General features: G+C 35.8%; 1 protein-coding gene across 8 annotated transcripts in view; it reads right to left on the reverse strand.

Moving 5' to 3' along the window:
* The window catches only part of STPG2 (sperm tail PG-rich repeat containing 2), a 630,294-nt gene that overhangs the window by 200,047 nt on the left and 408,813 nt on the right, over nt 1-21,434 (reverse strand). For 2 of the 8 annotated variants that reach the window (XM_086406675.1, XM_086406659.1), the window contains exon 13: nt 14,031-21,097. The exons of the other annotated variants lie outside the window; for them this stretch is intronic. In XM_086406675.1, coding sequence (XP_086262801.1) covers nt 21,044-21,097 — 54 coding nt within the window. In that variant the 3' untranslated portion in view covers nt 14,031-21,043. Of the gene's footprint in view, nt 1-14,030; nt 21,098-21,434 lie in introns of those variants that run through there. 8 annotated transcript variants of the gene reach the window in all.

A 21,434-nucleotide genomic window follows, 5' to 3' on the forward strand; every position in this document is an offset into this window, starting at 1 on the left:
TTGAGGGTTTTTTGGGGGGGAGGAGGTTGTTTTGTCTTTTAACATTGTACAGTAGGATTAAAAAAAAGTAAGCATGAGTCTGGAGCCAGAAACTATAGAGGAAATAGCTGAACATATTTCACCTAACAGAAATGAAAAATTTGTCTCTGAGAAAACACCATAAAAAAAAAAAAAACTAGAAAAATATTTATAAGCTATGTAACTGACAAATGCTTCTATTATTGATAATTTAAAAGCTTGTAGCAGCAAAGAAATAGAACAACTCTTGCTGTGTGCAATGTCCCTAAACTGATCCTAAGAAAAGAATTCACATGTGCAAAATTTATGTGGGAGGTGCTAGAAGCAATGGCAAGAGAGGGGGGAAGTGAGACAAGAGAATCAGACACCTAATAAAGGGAGCATTATTATAGCAGTTACCAGTGTGGGCGACAGCAGCTGACTCCTACAGAGAAACTTGAGGAAATGGTGTAGAACACAGACCTCAGAAATATAAACACAGGGGCAAGAAAGGTGGGTGTTTACCATCAACTCCTGTCAGCCTTCAGTGCAAAGTCACCCTAAAGAGTGTTAATTCTCTAGAGGCGTGTGCTATGTTGGAGAGCTCTCTCAAAGAAACAGATGCAGATACTGGCAGTTGGAAGCTGGTGAGCACTCCCTGGAATGATTAATCTCAAGAGAAATGGCAGTGTTTCTATGGTCTCTGCTATGAGGACCAAATGATAATAATTCTACTGGTAAAATGAACTCACAGTTTACATTAAAAATACACAAATGTTCCACAACAATGAAAAATAAACTTCATTAGTAACCATGTGATGCAGATTTTACATATTCAAATTCTGTATATTAAAATTGTGTTTATGTAAGTCAGTCATTATGCTATACATCTAAAACTTACCCAGTGCTCTATGGCAATTATATCTTAACTGGAAAAGTACAAAAAATTAAATAATATTTTTAACAATTTTATTTTTTATAATGTGAGAAAACAGTTTCTCATACATTGGTAGAAATGTAATTCATAAAAGGTTTATGGAAAATAATAAGCCAATATGTTTATAGTGTTTAATATATATTGATGCAACAGCTTTTCTTCCAGACCACCCTATTTACAATTGCAATTCTATCTCTGACACTTCAATCACCTATCCTCATTTTCTTTATCTCCATAGTATATATCACCATTAATTAAATATCATTACCTATTTTTATAGTTTGTTATCTTTACTAAACTATATGTCACATGAGGTTAAGGATTTTTGTCTGTCTTATTCATTGGTACCTAGATTTGAGAAGATTAGCTTACACCTAATAGATAGTCAACAAAATACGTTGAATGGTTTTTCCATGAATATATCATTAGACAACAAAAGAAAAATTAATCACAAAAATATTTAGAGTTTATCTTGATATTGTTGATAATAGTAAAAGTCAAAAAAAAAAACCATAATGTCCAAAAGAATGTGCTGCTTGCATAATATATACATATATTGTTGTTGTTTAGTTGCTAAGTCATGTCTACCTGTTTTGTGACCCTACAGAGTGTAGCCCACCAAACTACTCTGCTCATAGGATTTCTCAGGCAAGAATACTGGAGGGGGTTGCCATTTCACCTCCAGGGCATCTTCCCTACCCAGGGATCAAACCCATGGCTCCTATATTGGCAAGCAGATTCTTTACCACTGAGCCACCTGGGAAGCCGATATATTACACAGATTAAAAATGATAATCTGAAATACCATGGAAAACAGGGCATAAAATATCATTAAGTTCACAATGCAGTTTACCAAATATCACATCAAGTATAACTCAGTTTTGGATAAATATATTTTTAGTATAAATCTAAATCTAGGATAATATACAGAGAAATAATAACTCTGGTTTTTACAGGTACTATTTACAGGTAATTTAAAAATTTTTTCCACTATGAATTTTATATAGTATTCCCTTTTTAATCACAACGAATTACTGGGTGATTTTTATTGTGAATACACGTTGAATCTATTATAGAAAGCCACAGTGGTTAAAACGATACATCTTTAGTTTTTACAACGTAATGAACTGACCAAACATCAAATACTTGAGAATGACCAAAACACTTGCATATGATATGAACTTGCAACTTTTTTATGTAACCAGACTTTACATTAGAGTTGCATTACTGAGGATTAGTTTTACTAAAAAAACGATCATTAATGGGATATGTTTCTGTGTATTTCTTAGGGGAAAAAACACTAAAATTAAAGTTGTTCTCTCTGACCATTTCAGGGATCTGATAGTACTATTAAACCAAAGCATAACTTTTCATTTTTGTTAGTTCTTAATTCATACCAATATTAATCTCCTACATTAATCTTGGAGGCAATAAAATCCCAAGGGAAGAAGACATTTCCATTTTTGTTTATCAAGATAAAACACACTATATTTTAATGATGTCTAGAGAACCAAATAAGAGACTTTAGGTATTCCTTAAAACAGCTGGCAGAACTATTTATTTTATTTCTTTCTTTAGTTTCAATATTATACCCATTACTGATATTGCCTCAATTTTACATACTAGTTTTTATAAGATGAGAAATTATGCTATTCTTCATGTCAATGTAGTCTCATAATCCCTTGTCACATTTGTATAGAATAAGCAAAAAGAAATAAACTTTAAGACCAAATAGCTGATGCAAAGCTGGAATTTAATTTGCATTATACCCTTTTCTCTTGCCCAAAGAAAGGCAATGCCAAAGAATGTTCAAACTACCACAGAACTGTACTCATCTCACAAGTTAGCAAAGTAATGTTCAATATTCTTCAAGCCAAGCTTCAACAGTATGTTAACCGAGAACTTCCAGAAAGAAAAGTCAGAGGAACCAGAGATCAAATCACCAACGTCTGTTGGATCACGAAAAAGCAAGAAAGTTCCAGAAAAACATCTACTTCTGCTTTATTGACTATACAAAAGCCTTTGACTGTGTGGATCACAAAAACTGTGGAAAATTCTGAAAGAGATGGGAATACCAGACCATCTTACCTGCCTCCTGAGAAATCTGTATACAGGTAAAGAAGCAACAGTTAGAACCAGACATGGAACAATGGACTGGTTCCAAATAGGGAAAGGAGTATGTCAAGGCTATATACTGTCACCGTGCTTAACTTATATGCAGAGTACATCATGTGAAATGCCAGTCTGATAAAGCACAAGCTGGAATCAAGATTGTCAGGAGAAATATCAATAACCTCAGATATGCAGATGACACCATCTTATGGCAGAAAAGAAGAACTAAAGAGTCTCTTGATGAAAGTGAAAGAGGAGAGTCAAAAAGCTGGCTTAACATTCAACATTCAAAAAACTAAGATCATAGCATCTGGTCCCATCACTTCATGGCAAATAGATGGGGAAACAATGGAAACAGTGAGGGACTTTATTTTCTTGGGCTCCAAAATCACTGCAGATGGTGACTGAAGCCATGAAATTAAAAGACGCTTGCTCCTTGGAAGAAAAGGTAGGACCAACCTAGACAGCATATTAAAAAGCAGACATTACTTTGCTGACAAAGGTCCATCTAGTGAATGCTATGGTTTCTCAAGTGGTCATGTATGGATGTGAGAGTTGGACTATAAAGAAAACTGAGCACTGAAGAATTGATGCTTTTGGTTTTTTTGTTTGTTTGTTTGTTTTTTTAAATTTTATTTTATTTTTAAACTTTACATAATTGTATTAGTTTTGCCAAATATCAAAATGAATCCACCACAGGTATACATGTGATCCCCATCCTGAACCCTCCTCCCTCCTCCCTCCCCATACCATCCCTCTGGGTAGTCCCAGTGAATTGATGCTTTTGAACCTTGGTGTTAGAGAAGACTCTTGAGAGTCCCTTGGACTGCAAGGAGATCCAAGCAGTCAATTCAAGAGGAAATCAGTCCTTAATATTCATTGGACGGACTGATGCAGAAGCTGAAACTCCAATATTCTAAACACCTGATGTAAAGAACTTACTCCTTGGAAAAGACCCTGATGCTGGGAAAGATTGAAGGCAGGAGGAGAAGGGGATGAGAGAGGATGGGATGGTTGGATGGCATCACTGATGTGATGGACATGAGTTTGAGCAAGCTCTGGGAGTTAGTGATGGACAGAAAAGCCTGGAGTGCTGCAGTCCAAGGGGTCACAGAGAATAGGACATGACTAAAGTGACTGAACTGAACTGACTGACACACTTTTCTCTAGTTATTAAGTAACATTTGTAGTTACTTCATATTTTTAAGATGACTCATTTAGAGGCAATCACAAAAGCTAGGTAGATTAATCTTCCCTTGTGACTCAGCTGGCAAAGAATCCTCCTGAAATGCCAGATACCTGGGTTCGATCCCTAGGTTGGGAAGATCCCCTAGAGAAGGAAAGGCTACCCATGCCAGTATTCTGGCCTGGAGAATTCCAGTCCATGGGGTCGCAAAGAGTTGGACATGACTAAGCAATTTCACTTCAGGTAGACTGTATCTCAGAATATAAAATCAGATATCTATAGGTGATGGCTGCACTAACCAAGTATTACGAATTCTCATACAACTAGCAAGAAGGGCATCTGCTTAGAGACCCTGCACATCACATATTCACAAAGATAAATGTTACAATATGCATGAATGCCCTGGTTTTGGGATGCAGAGCTCAGTACTGGCACAACATAACCCTTAACATTACAAATCCTCTTCTATGACTAACATTGTTTACACCAGGGGAACATTTCACATTTTCTCCCTATGTCCTTAAAAATAAAAGGTGACTCCATTCAAATGTCATGAAGGCTACTTCAACACTGGACACAAACATTTCAAAATATTTCAGAGAGGAGATGATTTGAGTAGTGGAAATACTTAAGAGAAGAGAAAAAGGAACTGTCAGATCCTTCCTGTCAGGACAAAAGCAATAGTGAACTATGGTGTTGGAGAAGACTCTTTAGAGTTTCTGCAAGGAGATCCAACCAGTTCATTCTAAAGGAAATCAGACCTGGGTGTTCATTGGAAGGACTGATGCTAAGGCTGAAACTCCAATACTTTGGCCACCTCATGCGAAGAGTTGACTCATTGGAAAAGACCCTGATGCTGGGAGAGATTGGGGGCAGAAGGAGAAGGGGACGACAGAGGATGAGATGGCTGGATGGCATCATAGACTCGATGGACATGAGTTTGAGTGAACTCCAGGAGTTGGTGATGGAAAGGAAGGCCCAGCGTGCTGCGATTCATGGGGTCACAAAGAGTCAGACACGACTGAGCGACTGATCTGAGCTGAACTGAACTGAGGCATAATTGACAGATACAATTTTTATACTTAAGATGTAAAAGTGATATTTTGATATGCATATGCATTGTGAAATGAGAACCACCATCACTCTAATTAACATACCCATCATCTCACATAGTTAACACTTTCTGTGTGTGCATGTGGGTGTATGTGTGTGTGTCGTTAAGAGTACTTAGATTTACCCTCTTAGCAAATTTCAAGAATAAAATACACTACTGTTACCAATAGTCACCAAGTTGCAAAGATCTACAGAATACATTTATGTTGCATAACTGAACTTTATACCCTTTACCAAGATTTCCCTCTTTCCCCTACCTCCCAACCCATGAAAATTATCATTCTCTTCTCTTGAGTATGACTGTTTAATTCTACACATAAGTGAGATCATGCAGTCCTTGTCTCTTTGTGCCAGGCATATTTCCCTCAGTATAATGTCCTTCAGGTAAATCCATCTGTCACAAGTGGCAGAATTTCTTTTTTTTTCAAGGTTGAATCATATTCCATTGTATGAGTGTGTATGGATGTGTATGAGAGTGTGTGTTTGGCATAATCCATTCATCCTTTTATGACTGTTTAGATTGTTTTCTTATCTTAACTATTGTGATTATTGCTACAATGAACATGGGGCTTCAGGATCTTTGAGTTACTAAATTCATTTTTTGAATATATATACCCAGAAGTTGGGATTGCTGAATCATATGGTAGTCTACTTCCAATTTTTTGAAGAATTTCCATAATATTTTCCATAATGGCTGTTTTTTTTTTTTTTTGTTACCAATTTCTATTCCCATAAACAATGTACAGGGCTCCCTTTTCTCCACATTTTTGCCAGAATTTGTTATCTTTTGTCTTCTAAATAATAGCCATTCTAACAATTGTGAGGTGATGGCTCATTGTGGTTTTGATTTGCACCCCTGGTTAATAGTGAGGTTGAGCATCTTTCCATATATCTGTTGGCCATTTGTATGTCCTCTTTTGTGAATTGTCTACTTAGGTCTTTTGTTCATCTATTTTTTTAGGTTGTTTCATTTTTTGCTATTGACTTGTAGGAATTGTTTATATATTTTGGATATTAACTTCTTATTATATATGTGGTTTGCAAATATTTTTTCCCATTCTGTAGGTGGTTTCTTCACTCTGTTAATTGTACCTCTGCTGTACAGAAGCCTCTGGTGTGATGTAGCCCCACTTGTTTATTTCTGTTTTTGTTGGCCGTGTCAATAAAACAGTATTTGGTGTCATATCAAAAACTCATTGCCAAGACCAACATCAAGAAGCATTTTCTCCATATTCTCTTCTATTAGCTTTATGATTTGGGATTTTATGTTTAAGTCTTTAACCCATTTTTAGTTGATGTTGTAAATGGTTAGAGATAAGAGTTCAATTACATTCTTTAGCTAGTATCTATCCAGATTTCCCAACACTTGTTTACTGAAGAGATTGTCATTTCCTCATTGTCAAGGACACCATAAGAAAAGTTAACTATGGTCAATATTCCTATTGAACATAGATGTAAAAGTAGTCAAAAATAGAAGTAAATTGAATTCAGCAGCATACTGAATTCAACCTATAGACTATGACCTGGTGGGATTATTTATCTCTGGGATACAAAGATGATTCAATAACCACATTAACAGAATGAAAGAATTCACATGATCATCTCAATAGATGCAGAAAAAGAATTTGATAATTCAATACACATTTATGATAAACTAATCAAAGAGGTGAAATATTTATACACTGAAAAGTACAAAATATTGATGAAGGAAATTAAGAAAAACAGGTAAGTGGAAAGATACTTCATGTTCATGGATTAGAAGAATTAGTTGTTAAAATGTCCATACTACCTAAAGTGATCTACAAATGCAATGTAATCTCTATCAAACTACCAATTAAATTCTTTACAGAAAAAAAAAAAAAATCCTATAATTCATATGAAACCACAACAGGCTTGGAGTATCCAAAGCAATTTTAAGCAAGAGAATCATCGCACATCCTGGTTTTAAAAATACATTAAAAGCTACAGTAATCAAAATGCTATGATATTATCATAAAAATAGACACAAAGACCAATGGAACAGACTAGAGCTCAGAAATAAATCCACACATTTGTGGTCAACTGATCTTCCACAAGGGTGCAAAGAACACAAATGTAAAAGAGTTTTACGTAACAAGGCATTATATTCTGTAGCACAGAGCATCTCTTTTTCTGTTTTCCCTTTATGTACTACAAACTGGCATTGTCTTCAAAACAGTTTCAGGTTACATGGTGGCACAGAATATTTTAGGGTATTAGTAATACATATTCACCTTGCTTATTTAACTTATATGCAGAGTACATCATGAGAAACGCTGGGCTGGAAGAAGCACAAGCTGGAATCAAGATTGCCAGGAGAAATATCAATAACCTCAGATATGCAGATGACACCACCCTTATGGCAGAAAGTGAAGAGGAACTCAAAAGCCTCTTGATGAACGTGAAAGAGGAGAGTGAAAAAGTTGGCTTAAAACTCAACATTCAGAAAACGAAGATCATGGCATCTGGTCCCATCACTTCATGGCAAATAGATGGGGAAACAGTGGAAACAATGTCAGACTTTATTTTGGGGGCTCCAAAATCACTGCAGATGGTGATTGCAGCCATGAAATTAAAAGATGCTTACTCCTTGGAAGAAAACTTAGGACCAACATAAATAGCATATTGAAAAGCAGAGACAATACTTTGCCAACAAAGGTCCATCTAGTCAAGGCTATGGTTTTTCCTGTGGTCATGTATGGATGTGAGAGTTGGACTGTGAAGAAAGCTGAGTGCTGAAGAATTGATGCTTTTGAACTGTGGTGTTGGAGAAGACTCTTGAGAGTCCCTTGGACTGCAAGGAGATCCAACCAGTCCATTCTGAAGGAGATCAGTCCTGGGATTTCTTTGGAAGGAATGATGCTAAAGCTGAAACTCCAGCACTTTGGCCACCTCATGCGACGAGTTGACTCATTGGAAAAGAGTCTGATGCTGGGAGGGATTGGGGGCAGGAGGAGAAGGGGACAACAGAGGATGAGATGGCTGGATGGCTGAGTGAGTCTGAGTGAACTCCGGGAGTTGGTGATGGACAGGGAGGCCTGGTGTGCTGCGATTCATGGGGTTGCAAAGAGTTGGACATGACTGAGTGACTGAACTGAACTGAACTGAATACATATTACTCTTAAATATGTATTTAAGTGTCACGACAAGCATGTAACATGAAATTATCTTTATACTGACAATGAGATGAACATAATATTCTTAGAATTGTACATAGTTTCATTTTCTTATAAAAATAATGAGATGTAATTGGATTTTCGTATTATTAAATATAAATTCCAGCTCTATATGTTAAATCCAAAATTTTATATTCACTATTCATGATGTATTTGTCCTTTTAATAATTTAAAATTTTAGAATAAATACAACTAATTAAATACTTATTAATTTAAATAGTTTTTAGAACTTAAAGTTTTTAGAATTTAAAGTTTTTAGAAGACACTTTTGAAAATACACAAGAAAAATATTTTAATCATTTTACATTTATTTTAAAATTCTGAAAATATATAACCATATTTCATGTGCTTTTTAATGCAGTTACCATGTACTTTACAATCCTAATTTAAATCATTACTGTCAAGAGAACAAAATTATTTGAAAGATCTTGATCACAACAATAGAATTCATGATTTTACTGAATAAAAACAAGAAAAATAAATTTAATGAAAAAAGATGTGATGATTTTGAATTATGTATTTTTATTTTTTACTCATGAAAACTCTGCCGCTTGCCAATTATAAATTCACTCAGGTAGGCATAGTAATGGACTGCAGCCTACCAGGCCCCTCTGTCCATGGGATTTTCCAGGTAAGAGTACTGGAGTGGGGTGCCATTGCCTTCTCCGAATTAAATTATTGGTATCTGCCAACTCCAAAATATAAAAGTGATAGCTTTATACACATTTTTCTTAATTTGGGGTTATAAAGGTGTATCTTTTAAGACAGGATGATAGAATATACTGAATTTAAAAGTTTAGCTTAATGCATAACTTTAAAACATTTGAATATAAGGAGCGTAGGCTTCCATTTGCAGGGTGGCCCTAGAACAACCTTGGGGTAGGCCTACAGATCCCGGTTCCAGGTGGTAAACTCTTTTCTGCTTCATCTTATTTTGTGGCTGCTCCAGAGTCAACCTATACCTTATCTCTGACAAACAGCTCACTAGAGTGGTTTACCTGTAGATTTCAACTCCACCACAATTTTGATGTGAACTCAAAATATTATTTCAGTTAATCTAGTTTATAGTCACTTGTTTTCACAGTATTCCATGAAAGCTGCGTTGTACCTAAAATTTGTCAGCTATGTTACTTACAAGGGTATCATTATTTAAAGGAAGACGTTCAAAATCAAACTAACTAAAATAAAAATCCCAACTATGAACACATCTATAAACATCTATTGCTTTTCAGTTTGTGTTCGTAACAAAGCAATGAGGCACCATGTACCCTGCTCCATACTGTGCGAGAAATGTGACCAAAACTGCTTCTACAGAGAATGTGACTTGCACAAAACGATGAGATTCTATGGGAAGAACATACATGATCTGTTTGTTTTCTTTTCCCCTTCCAAGATGGATAATTTCATGATGATGGATTATTATAAAAATTTCCAGATTTTATCAGATTTTATAGATAAGGTTTCCAATAGCTAGGATGCCAATATTTTGAAGGAATAGCAGATGGTATCTGCTACAATGTGCTCTGATAGTTGGTCAATACTAAATATGACATACACCTGCAATATTTAAATTTGGAATTTTGTTTTTACGGAAAAATGTATGAAAATAAATTTTATTCAAGGTCTCCAAACATATGACTCATTAATAACTTTACAACACAATCTCCAAATATATTAAGTTGAACTGAAAACTACTGAAAGAAGCAAGATCAAGCAGAATCATCCATGTGTGTGCCAATATACAGAAGATATTAGGTCATATATTAGTAAAGAACAGGATGGACTGGTAAACTGCAAGGAAACGGGGCAGAGCTGGAAGGACAAGTACCAAGGAATAGACCCCTGAACCATCTTCATGGAAGATTAAGTTGTAGAGTAATTGGACAAACTGTTTTACTGGAAGAGTGTCTAGCCTTTCCATAGACTATGAAATAGCAAAGGGTATCTCAACAGTACTTGTATTTCCAGGATAAGCAGAAAGATGCTAACAGGAACTGACTACCAGGCTTAACTGAGAAAATACGGACCTTAATGGGACACTCTGTGTTGCAAGGAGTACTTGACCACTATACTATGTAGAAAATTGCTTTTTCTAAGAAATTAAATTTTCTTTAACAAAAATCACTAGACCAGATATTATCATACACATACATGTGTATGTAAATATGAACTTATTAGATTTAAACTGAAAATAACAAACAACATTGTAGGCAGTGGGTGTATTAAGGAAATATACACAAACATTCATAACTAAATACATGTGCTTCAGAAATAACATTTAAAAAATATAAATCCTAGAGTTTTCTGTCCTATTATCCACATACTCTTTCCCTAATCATTTGACTAGTCATTCTATATATCTTAGAAGAGTAAGAACCCAGAAGAAAAACAAGGAATTAATATTGAAAGAAATTATGTTTTAATTTCTGCACTGAATATAGATACAACCCACATAAAGAAAAGCTCTCTGAAGTCCTCAATTACTTTTAAGACTATAAAGTGTCTGCTGAGCAAAATATCTGGGAATCAAAGCCGGGAACCAAGATGGTTCCAAATCTCTACTTATGTGGAACTGAAGAGGACCTGTTAGAGAACTTTCATCGAAAAATTTATCCATTTACCATTTATACAAGTATAACAAACAACAAAATAACTTCAGTATTTGAGTGACATTCTCAATTCAGTTCAGTCACTCAGTCGTGTCCGACTCTTTAGGACCCCATGGATTGCAGCATGCCAGGCCTCCCTGTCTATAACCAACACCTGGAGTTTGCCCAATCTCATGTCCATTGCGTCAGTGATGCCATCCAACCATCTCATCCTCCATCATCCCCTTCTCTTCCTGCCCTCAATCTTTTCCAGCATCAGGGTCTTTTCAAAGGAGTCAGCTCTTCACATCATGTGGCCAAAGTATTTGAGTTTCAGCTTCACTATCAGTCCTTCCAGTGAACACCCAGGACTGATCTGCTTTAGGATGGACTGGTTGGATCTCCTTGCAGTCCAAGGGACTCTCAAGAGTCTTCACACCATAGTTCAAAAGCATCAATTCTTTGGTGCTCAGCTTTCTTTATACTCCAACTCTCATATCCATACATGACTACTGGAAAAACTATAGCCTTGACAAGACGGATCTTTGTTGGCAAAGTAATGTCTCTGCTTTTCAATATGCTGTCTAGGGGGGTCATAACTTTCCTTCCAAGGAGTAAGCGTCTTTTAATTTCATGCCTGCAGTCACCACTGGCCGTGATTTTGGAGCCCCCCAAAAAGTAAAGTCTGCCACTGTTTCCACCGTTTCACCATCTACTTGTCATGAAGTGATGGGACCAGATGCCATGATCTTCATTTTCCAAATGCTGAGCTTTAAGCCAACTTTTTCACTCTCCTCTTCCATTTTCAGCAAGAGGCTCTTTAGTTCTTCTTCACTTTCTGCCATAAGGGTGGTGTCATCTGCATATCTGAGGATATTGATATTTATCCTGGAAATCTTGACTCCAGCTTGTGCTTCTTCCAGCCCAGCCTTTCTCAGGATGTACTCTGCATTTACCTTAAATAAGCAGGGTGACAATATATAGCCTTGATGAACTCCTTTTCCTATCTGGGACCAGTCTGTTGTTCCATGTCCAGTTCTAACTGCTGCTTCCAGACCTGGATATAGGTTTCTCAAGAGGCAGGTCAGGTGGTCTGGTATTCCCATCTCTTTCAGAATTTTCTGCAGTTTGTTGTGATCCACACAGTCAAAGGCTTTGGTATTGTCAATAAAGTAGAAATAGATGTTTTTCTGGAACTCTCTTGCTTTTTCCATGATCCATCATATGTTGGCAATTTGATCTCTGGTTCCTCTGCCTTTTCTAAATCCAGCTTGAACATCTGGAAGTTCATGGTTCACATATTGCTGAATCCTGGCTTGTAGAATATTGAGCATTACTTTGCTAGCATATGAGATGAGTGCAATTGTGCAGCAGTTTGAGCATTCATTGGCATTGCCTTTCTTTGGGACTGGAATGAAAACTGACCTTTTCCAGTCCCATGGCCACTGCTGAGTTTTCCAAATTTGCTGAAATATTGAGTGCAGTGCTTTCACAGCATCATCTTTTAGGATTTGAAATAGCTTAAGTGGAATTCCATGATCTCCACTAGCTTTGATCGTAGTGATGCTTCCTAAGGCCCACTTGACTTCACATTCCAGGATGTCTGGCTCTAGGTGAGTGATCACACCATTGTGATTATCTTGGTCATAAAGATCTTTTTTGTACAGTTCTTCTGTGTATTCTTGCCACCTCTTCTTAATATCTTCTGCTTCTGTTAGGTCCATACCATTTCTGTCCTTTATTGAGCCCATCTTTGCATGAAATGTTCCCTTGGTATCTCTAATTTTTTTGAAGAGATCTCTAGTCTTTCCCATTCTATTATTTTTCCTCTATTTCTTTGCACTGATCACTGAGGAAGGCTTTCTTAGAGTGACATTTTAGTTGTTAGTTAGTTTGGATAGAACATATGCAGGCTCTGGACTGCAAACCATTTAAAAACAGAATTATAGTTTAATCCAAGGGTCTTCTTACTTCATTTACAAAAGTTAACCTTGATCCCGACAGAACTGGAGAGGGATCTACTACATAAAAAGTAAACTTGTCTTTTAGGATGTTTCTCATATGGCAATGAGTTCCTATATACTCTCGGATTTCATGTCAGCTCTTGAAGCTTGTTGGATAGCCTGGGAATAAATGGTCTTTTTTCTTTTGAAGCAGCTATTTCAGATAAAGCTTTATTTATATAATAAGAGAGAAAAATAAAAATGTTTCAGCCAACTACATATCCTATAGATATCAAAGCCAGTCCAGTGATATAATAATGATTACTTTTGGCTTCTGAACAGTGTATCTACCATACTGGACATGAGCCTCTTTGTGTTACATGATAATAGTAAATGGGGTGAGAGGGTAAAGTTGCCACGGCTTAACGGACCATACTGGACACACGTTTGAAAGAATTGGATGAGTAAGCTCTAGCACATGAGTGCATGTTCTGTTAACTTGAGAGAGAACACATCTATCATATCCCAACAACAATTCATCATAATACGGTTCCTTTCAGCCTTTGACCAGTAATTTGGACGTGATCTTCCTAAGGGAGAAGAGCATTTGTAGATGAGGCTTCATATTATATTGATGTATCTGTTAAATTAGATTTTTCCTAGTAGCTATTGAGCAATTGAGCTACTAAAATTCCACCTCCCTCCTCACCCCCCTTGCCAAGAGCTTTTGTGTACTTCATCACATACATTTACCAGAACTAGAATACTGCCCGCAACAGACCAATTGAAATTAAAAAGGAATGTGACACACAGTATGAGAGACTTCTTAAACACCTCCCAGCATGATGAAAAAGGATGTCCTTTATCCATATTCTTTCATGAAATACGTCTACTGAATAATGGCAACATTACCAGATCAAGGGAAATCACTATAACTGTTCAATCCACAGACAAGACAAGTAAGGTCTGCTTAAATGATTTATTGAGCGCTTTCTGGGTCAGGCATGGTGCCAAGTATTTTACATCCATTTTCTCATGTAATCCTTAGAAAAATCTTATAAGGGTTTTACTGCCATCATACCAATTTTATAGGTGAGGAAATGGAGGTTCAAAAAGGTTAAATAAATTGCCCTATATCTCAAAGTTAGTAAATGGAAGGGGCTAGGATGTTAATTTTTTTCAGTTATTATTTCACAGAATAATTCAGAAATAATTATTTCACAGATTAACCAACGTACTTATTAATTCATTAGTTGTATTCCGACAAGTGAGATTTGCTTGGATTTAGGATTCACATTCCAGGTAAAACCACAAAGTACACTCAGCTAAGCTACTTAAAATAACAAAATACACATCTGAGTGGAAAGATTGTTGTCTGAAACTAATTTCAGGAGTTATTTCTATGAAACCAAAAATGACTTAAATGCCTGTCTATTGTTAAGGCAACAAAAGAAATCATACATGAAATCTATTCATAACAAGCATAAATACAGCAATGATTCCTTGGTTAAACTGTCATTCTTGACAGTTTGGGAAAACAATTAATAATAATATAGGGAGTTTAGTGCAGGGAAAGCAGAGCCAAGCAAACATAAATGCAGGCTTTAGACTAGGTATACCTAACTTTACTGCTGATGAGCTATGTAAATTTGGGTAGGGTATTTAAACTTTCTGAGCCAGTTTCCTCATCAGTAAAGTGGAGATCCAACTTCCTGAATGGCATGGATATTGTTAGGATTAGTGGATTGCATGGAAAGGCCACTGTGACATAATGTGTCTCTTACAATCCTTATCCATCATAAAATTCTCTAGAATGAACGACATCAAAATAATACATTTTACTGTCAGAGGCTGAAAATCTGTATGCCAGGAAAAGAAAAAAGCAGGCATTACAATCAATTTGGAAAAAGTGAATTAGAAGACACAATGTACCTACTACTAAATATTCTTTAAACCACAGGTGAAAGGGGAAGAAAATCTAAGTTTCTTACAGTCTTAATACTTCAAAGAGGAATGCTATTCACAATGTGTACTTTTAGTAAGAAGTTATATTGGTAGAGGAAAAAAAAAGACCATGAATAAGAAAGGAAAAACCTGAAGTTTTCAATTCTAGGCTTATGCTGCACACACTATTTTTTCCAATCCTCTGCTACTTTTTATAGGTCTGATATACTGAGAAAGAGTTTTGGAAGAATTCAAGGCTTCAGCTCCGAGTGGTTCTGTGAAACTGTTAGTCACTCAGTTGTATCCAACTCTGTGAATCCGTGAGCTGTATCCTGCCAGGCTCCTCTGTCCATGGATTCTCCAGGCAACACTGGAGTGGGTGGCCATTCCCATCTCCAGAGGATCTTCCCAACCCAGAGAACAAACCTGGGTCTCCTGCATTGCAGGCTGCTTCTTTACTCTCTGAGTCACCAGGGAAGCCCTGGTTACCGAGTAGCTCTGTAACCCTAGACTAGCCATGAATTCTGAGATGATTCCTCTATAAAATGAATATTTGGATCATTTGCACTAATTCTACAGTTTCCACCAGCTATGAAATTCAATACCTATAACCTTGTAATTTTAGTAACTGTCACTGAACAGATTCCAGTAGGAGATAAGTGAAAAGCGTTTATTAAAACATTTGAAGGAGATTCCAAAATATGCCCAGAAGAAATTAAATCTTGTGCACAACAACTTTAGCTAGTTTCTAAATAAAATACAATAAACTATATTAGATTAAACATATAAGACAAAATGAAATACTGTTGGGGCACCTATGTAAGTATAAGGTATGGCAAACCAATAAAATTGGAATTTCAATTTATGTTATAGCTAGTAGAATCAGCTTTGTCAGTTTATATTGATATGCTTAATGTGTTTGTTATATGAAAATCATGTTTCATTAATTTATTTCATAAAGGCTATAAATGTTTGTACCTAAATAAGCTGGGCTGTATGCTAGCTCTAAGAATGATACCAGTGATTAAATATTTCACCTTTTAACAGGGATAGATGTTAATTACATAAATAATGATAAGTTCTGCAAAGGAAGAATTAAAACTGCAATGTGAAAAATTAACATAAAGTCTGGTATAGATTGTGGATTTATGAAGACATTTTTGAGGAAAGGACTTCATATTTTAGTTGCAAACCATAAATGAAAAGCTGAAAAAAAAAGTGTAGAGGGAACCTGAAAATACTACTTACTGTATGATTCCAACTATCTGACATTCTGGAAAAAAGCAAATTCCAGAGACAGGAAAAAAAGATTATTGGTTGACAGGAGTTACGAGAGAGGGAAGGATGAACAGGCAGAGCACAAAGGGCGTTTAGAACAGTGAAACTAACTACTCTGTGATACTACAATGATGAGTCCATGTGACTGTGTGTGTTAGTCACTCAGTTGTGTCGACTCTGAGACCCATCGACTGTGGCCCACCAGGACCCTCTGTCCATGGAATTCTGCAGGCAAGACTATAAACTTGTCCAAACCCATAGAGGTGTACAATATCAAGAGTGAATTCCATTATAGGTTATGGACTCTGTGTAACAGTTATGTGTCAATGTGAACCCTATCGTTTATAAAAAATGTATCACTCTGATGGAGGGATACTGGTAACAGAAGAGGCTATGCATGTTTGGAGGGTAAGGAACCTATGGGAAATACTTAAACTTTCAGCTCAAATTTTGCTGTGACCCTAAAAGTGCTAAAAAAAAAAAAGTATATTAAAAAGCACCCAGAAGAAGATTCAAGATGTGCAGGACCTGAAGCAGGAAATTTTTAAGTATTTGAAATAGAAGACATGGGTTTCTTGTCATTCTAAGACAGTCTTGTCCACCTAAGATATTTATCAAGTTAAATATGAGCTGTGAATGAATTCTAAACTAAAATCTAAGGCATTAAGTGCTCATGTAAAAGTATTATGCTAAAATGCTCTCTAACAATTATACAACTTTATTCCATAGTACTTGTTACCTAAAGTTTTAAATCATATATGTGTGTATGTGTACATGTTTTATATGTTTATATATATACACACATACATAGATATAATAGGACTTCCCTGGTGGCTCAGTGGTAAACAATCCACCTGCCAATGCAGGAGCCAAGGGTTTGATCCCTGGGTCAGGAAGTTTCCCTGGAGAAGGAAATGGCAACCCACTATAGTATTCCTGCCTGGGAAATCCCATGGACAGAGGAGACTTGGAGGCTATAGTCCACAGAGTCACAAAAAGAGTCAGCCATGACTTAGCGATTAAGACACAATATAGATCTAACAAGTACCATCTCTAAATCTCCATACAACTTCAGTTCAAACATAGATACCAGGTAAACTAACATCTGTTTCAGTTTCTAATACGACATAACAAATTAACCCAAAACTTAGTGACTTAAAAACATTTATTAAACCACTGGGTTCTATGACTCCAAAACACAGGCAGGGGGTGATGCGTCCTTATTGTATACTCAAAGCTGTTCTTTTCCCAGTAGTCATGTGTGGATGCGACAGCTGGACCATCAAGAAGGCTGAGCACTGAAGAACTGATGCTTTTGAATTGTGGTGCTAGAGAAGACTCCTGAGAGTTCCTTGGACTGAATGGAGATCAAACCAGTCCATCCTAAAGGAAATCAATCCCCAAAATTCATTGAAAGGACTGATGCTTAAGTTGAAGCTCCAATACTTTAGCCACCTGATGCAAGAAGCTGACTCATTGGAAAAGACCCTGACGCTGGGAGAGATTGAAGGCATGAAGAAGGGGTGACAGAGGATAAGACGGTTGGATGGCATCATCAACTCAATGGACAAGAGCTTGAGCAAATTTCAGGAGAAAATGAAGGAGAGGGAACCCTGGCATGCCGCAGTTCTTAGGGTTGTAAAGAGTCAGACATGAGTTAGCTGCTAAACAGCAACAACAATATCTCAAACTAGGAATATCTGAAGCTGGGGCTTATTTGTCAGCTGAGGGCTAGAATCCTCCAAAGCCTCCATAACTCACATATCTGGTGCCTGGGAGGGAATAACTGAAAGATGAGGACTGCTGGCTGTAGGTCCTAAATACGGCCCCACCACATGGCTTTGCATCCTCCCAGAATGTTGACTTAACAAGTAGTCAGACTTAAGAAGTAGCCAGGCTCCTTAGATGGACTCTTTGGACTCCAAACACAAATATTCCAGAGAATAAAGTAAAAGCTCCATCACTTCTGGGGACTTGGCCTCTAAATTAATGCACTTTCATTTCTGCTATATTCTGTTAACCATAAACAATTTGTATAGTACTAGTATTAATCATTCAGTCGTGTCTGACTTTTTGCAACCCCATGGACTGTAGCCCACCAGGCTCCTCTGTCCATGGGATTCTCTAGGCAAAAATGCTGGAGTGGGTTGTAAGCCCACCTAAATTAGAAAGAGTACACAGACACCACCTATTAATTAAAGGAAGTGTGAAAGAATGTGTGGCAATTCCTTATTCCCACAACACCTAAAGCACTACCCTAATCATGAAAACAACAGCCTCTATTTCCAGATGTGCTGGGGAAGTCTACTTCTCCTCAGGAGATCATTATTTCTGCTACAGAAATGTAAGCATTCTCAATCTAATTTTACTGCCACCTTGTATATTCTCTGCCTTGACTGGCCAGAGTGCCTCTTGTAACTTCTACCACATTCTCTCCTAGGGGCCTATATTGATTACTTTGATCACTATCCCATCATCCTAACAATCACTTCTCCCCTCAACATCTCATTAACACATATCAATGTAATAATATTTTAATTAATAACTTAATTATAATTAAGAAATAATATTTAGATAATGTTTTAATAATTCTATTAAATTCCTAAGTATCCAAGCTGATCTTTTAAGTTCCAGAATTTCACAGCCTAGTTTGACTAGAAAGCAATCATTTAAAAAATGAAGGAAATAATCAGCCAAGAATAAAGAAATAGCTATTCTATATTCAAATTTCTAAATATAAATTGAGAAGGCAATGTACCAGAGAAAGTACATTAAATAACAAAAACTAACTTTAAAATACATTTTAAATTATCACAACATTAAAAGTGAATGAAAACTGACTTATGGGACAAGCATTAAGAAGAACAAACTGATAATATAATAATAGTAAATATGATAGATTTTGTTCATTTTCATTTTACAAAATATCTACTTTAGGGAACATAATTGTACAGATCTACTTTAATGTCATTTAACAATCTTGAGCTCATAGGTTTATTCTTTAAGCCTGATTAGAGCTAAATACAAATTTAAATATATAATACATCACATTTAATTTCATGGACTTTAAAGTTTACTTACTTTGCATGTGGACATTTTTTAGAATGCATTCATATAAATTTTCTGTCATTGTAAATTGTACCAAATGGCATAATAAATGTGTCCATCTCATGTTACTACTAGTATGATAAACGGAGATAAAGTCAAGTCAAAATATTTAATACTCAGTATATGTTACTTATTATCATCATCATCATTATTGTTACTAAGAGCTCATGCTGGAAATATATACCTAGGCTTAAAAGTCTGAAATATTATATTGAAAAAATTAAAATGAAATTAACAAAAATAAACAAGTTTTTAAAATACAATTAGAGACTACAATAAACTAATTTAAAATACTGCACCTTACATAAATCACTAATTCAGTCAACTAATTTATCCTAAAATTTTTTATAAGAGGGAATAGCAAACAATGGTGTCACAATTTTTAATATTGCATTTTTATAAGAGAAAACAAAATTCTTTGCATGAAAAAATTTTCTCCAACTCAAACGACCTTTTATAGCTAAATTTAAAACTCCAGAAAAGAATATATATATTGAAAAAGTTAAGATGTCATTAGCTTTAATACTGAAAATGATCACCACTTAAAAAGTACAAATCTTTGCCAATACAAAGATAGTTCTGAATTACTGACCCTATTATTAGACACATATGTAATTTATTAAGCAGTACTGTATAAGTCATTTTTTCAACTCTTTTTCATCCTTTATCTCATTTAATCCTCATAACCCTCTAACATGTTACTACAATTATTATTCCCATTTCATAAATAAGAAATGTATACTTAAGAAGCTTAAGTATTGTTTAAAGTCACACAGGCAAGCAATGGGATAACCAGGATTTAAGCCTGAAGTGTGTCTTACCCCAAAGCTCATGCTTTTAACCACTAACCATGCTGCCTTCCACAAGGTGAATGAAATTAATGACAATCTAATATCTGCCAGGCATTTTATATACTTTTTCTTTTTTACAGATGAAGAAATTCACAAAGGTTAAGTTGCTTGTATGTATTAAAGTTCCAGAACTTTTCCTTACTTAGTATTTCTCATAGTATGATCTATGGATTACTCATATGAATAAGTCATTAGATGCTATTTTAAAAGTCAGATTCTTGAATTTAGTTACAGAAATATGAATTTGATAAATCTTGGGCATGGCACTTTTTTTGTATGTTCCATATGAACTATTATAAAATGTTTGCTATATTCCCTGTATTATACAAGAATAAAATCCTTGTATATATCTATTTTATAAATAGTTGTACCACTTAATCCTCCTGCCCGTTTTGCCCCTTTCCCTCTTGTGACAACCACCAGGTCTGCTTTCTGTAAGTCTTTTTATGTTTTGTCCTATTTTTCCATTTGTTTCATTTTTTAGACTTCACATATAAGTGAAAACATACAGTATTCCCCCTGTGACGTACTCCAGAGTTCTCAGGAGTGTGCACGTGTGTCTTTCTGATGAGAAGCTTTTTAATTTTTGACTTTAAAATCTCCTATGAGAGAATGAGAGATTCATTGTTGCTGCTTTGTCTCTAAGTCATGTCTGACTTTTTTGTGACTCCATGGACTATGGCTCACCAGACTCCTCAGTCCATGAGACTTCTCACACAAGAATACTGGAGTGGGTTGCCATTTTCTTCTCCAAGGGATCTTCCCAACTCACTGATCAAACCCGTGTCTCCTTCATTGGCAGGAGGACGCTTTACCACTGAGCCACCAAGGAATATTTATAACTGGCTAAAAAAAAAAAAAAAGATGAAACTTTGTCTCCAGAATATACACTTCTAACATCAGGTTGTTTTATTGATTAAAAGGCCTTCAGAAGGCCTTTTAAGCTTTCTAATATTAAAGTATCACTAAGTAATATTTATAGAAATAAGGAAAATGAGATACATGAATACTCTTTGGCTCTGGTTTATGAAACTCAAAGATATACTTCTGTTCTTGCATAGAAAATCCACCCTCAAAATGTTGTTTACAAAATTGGAAAAGAAACAAAGCCACTTCAGGAGTATTTAATAGTTGGCATTTATTATATATGATATTTACTACAGGCCAGGTATTGTGCTAAACC

The sequence above is a fragment of the Bos grunniens genome, chromosome 6 (genome assembly GCF_055505025.1).
Source record: "Bos grunniens cultivar Pamir isolate PY7600 chromosome 6, Bosgru_T2T1.0, whole genome shotgun sequence".
Lineage (NCBI taxonomy): Eukaryota > Metazoa > Chordata > Mammalia > Artiodactyla > Bovidae > Bos > Bos grunniens.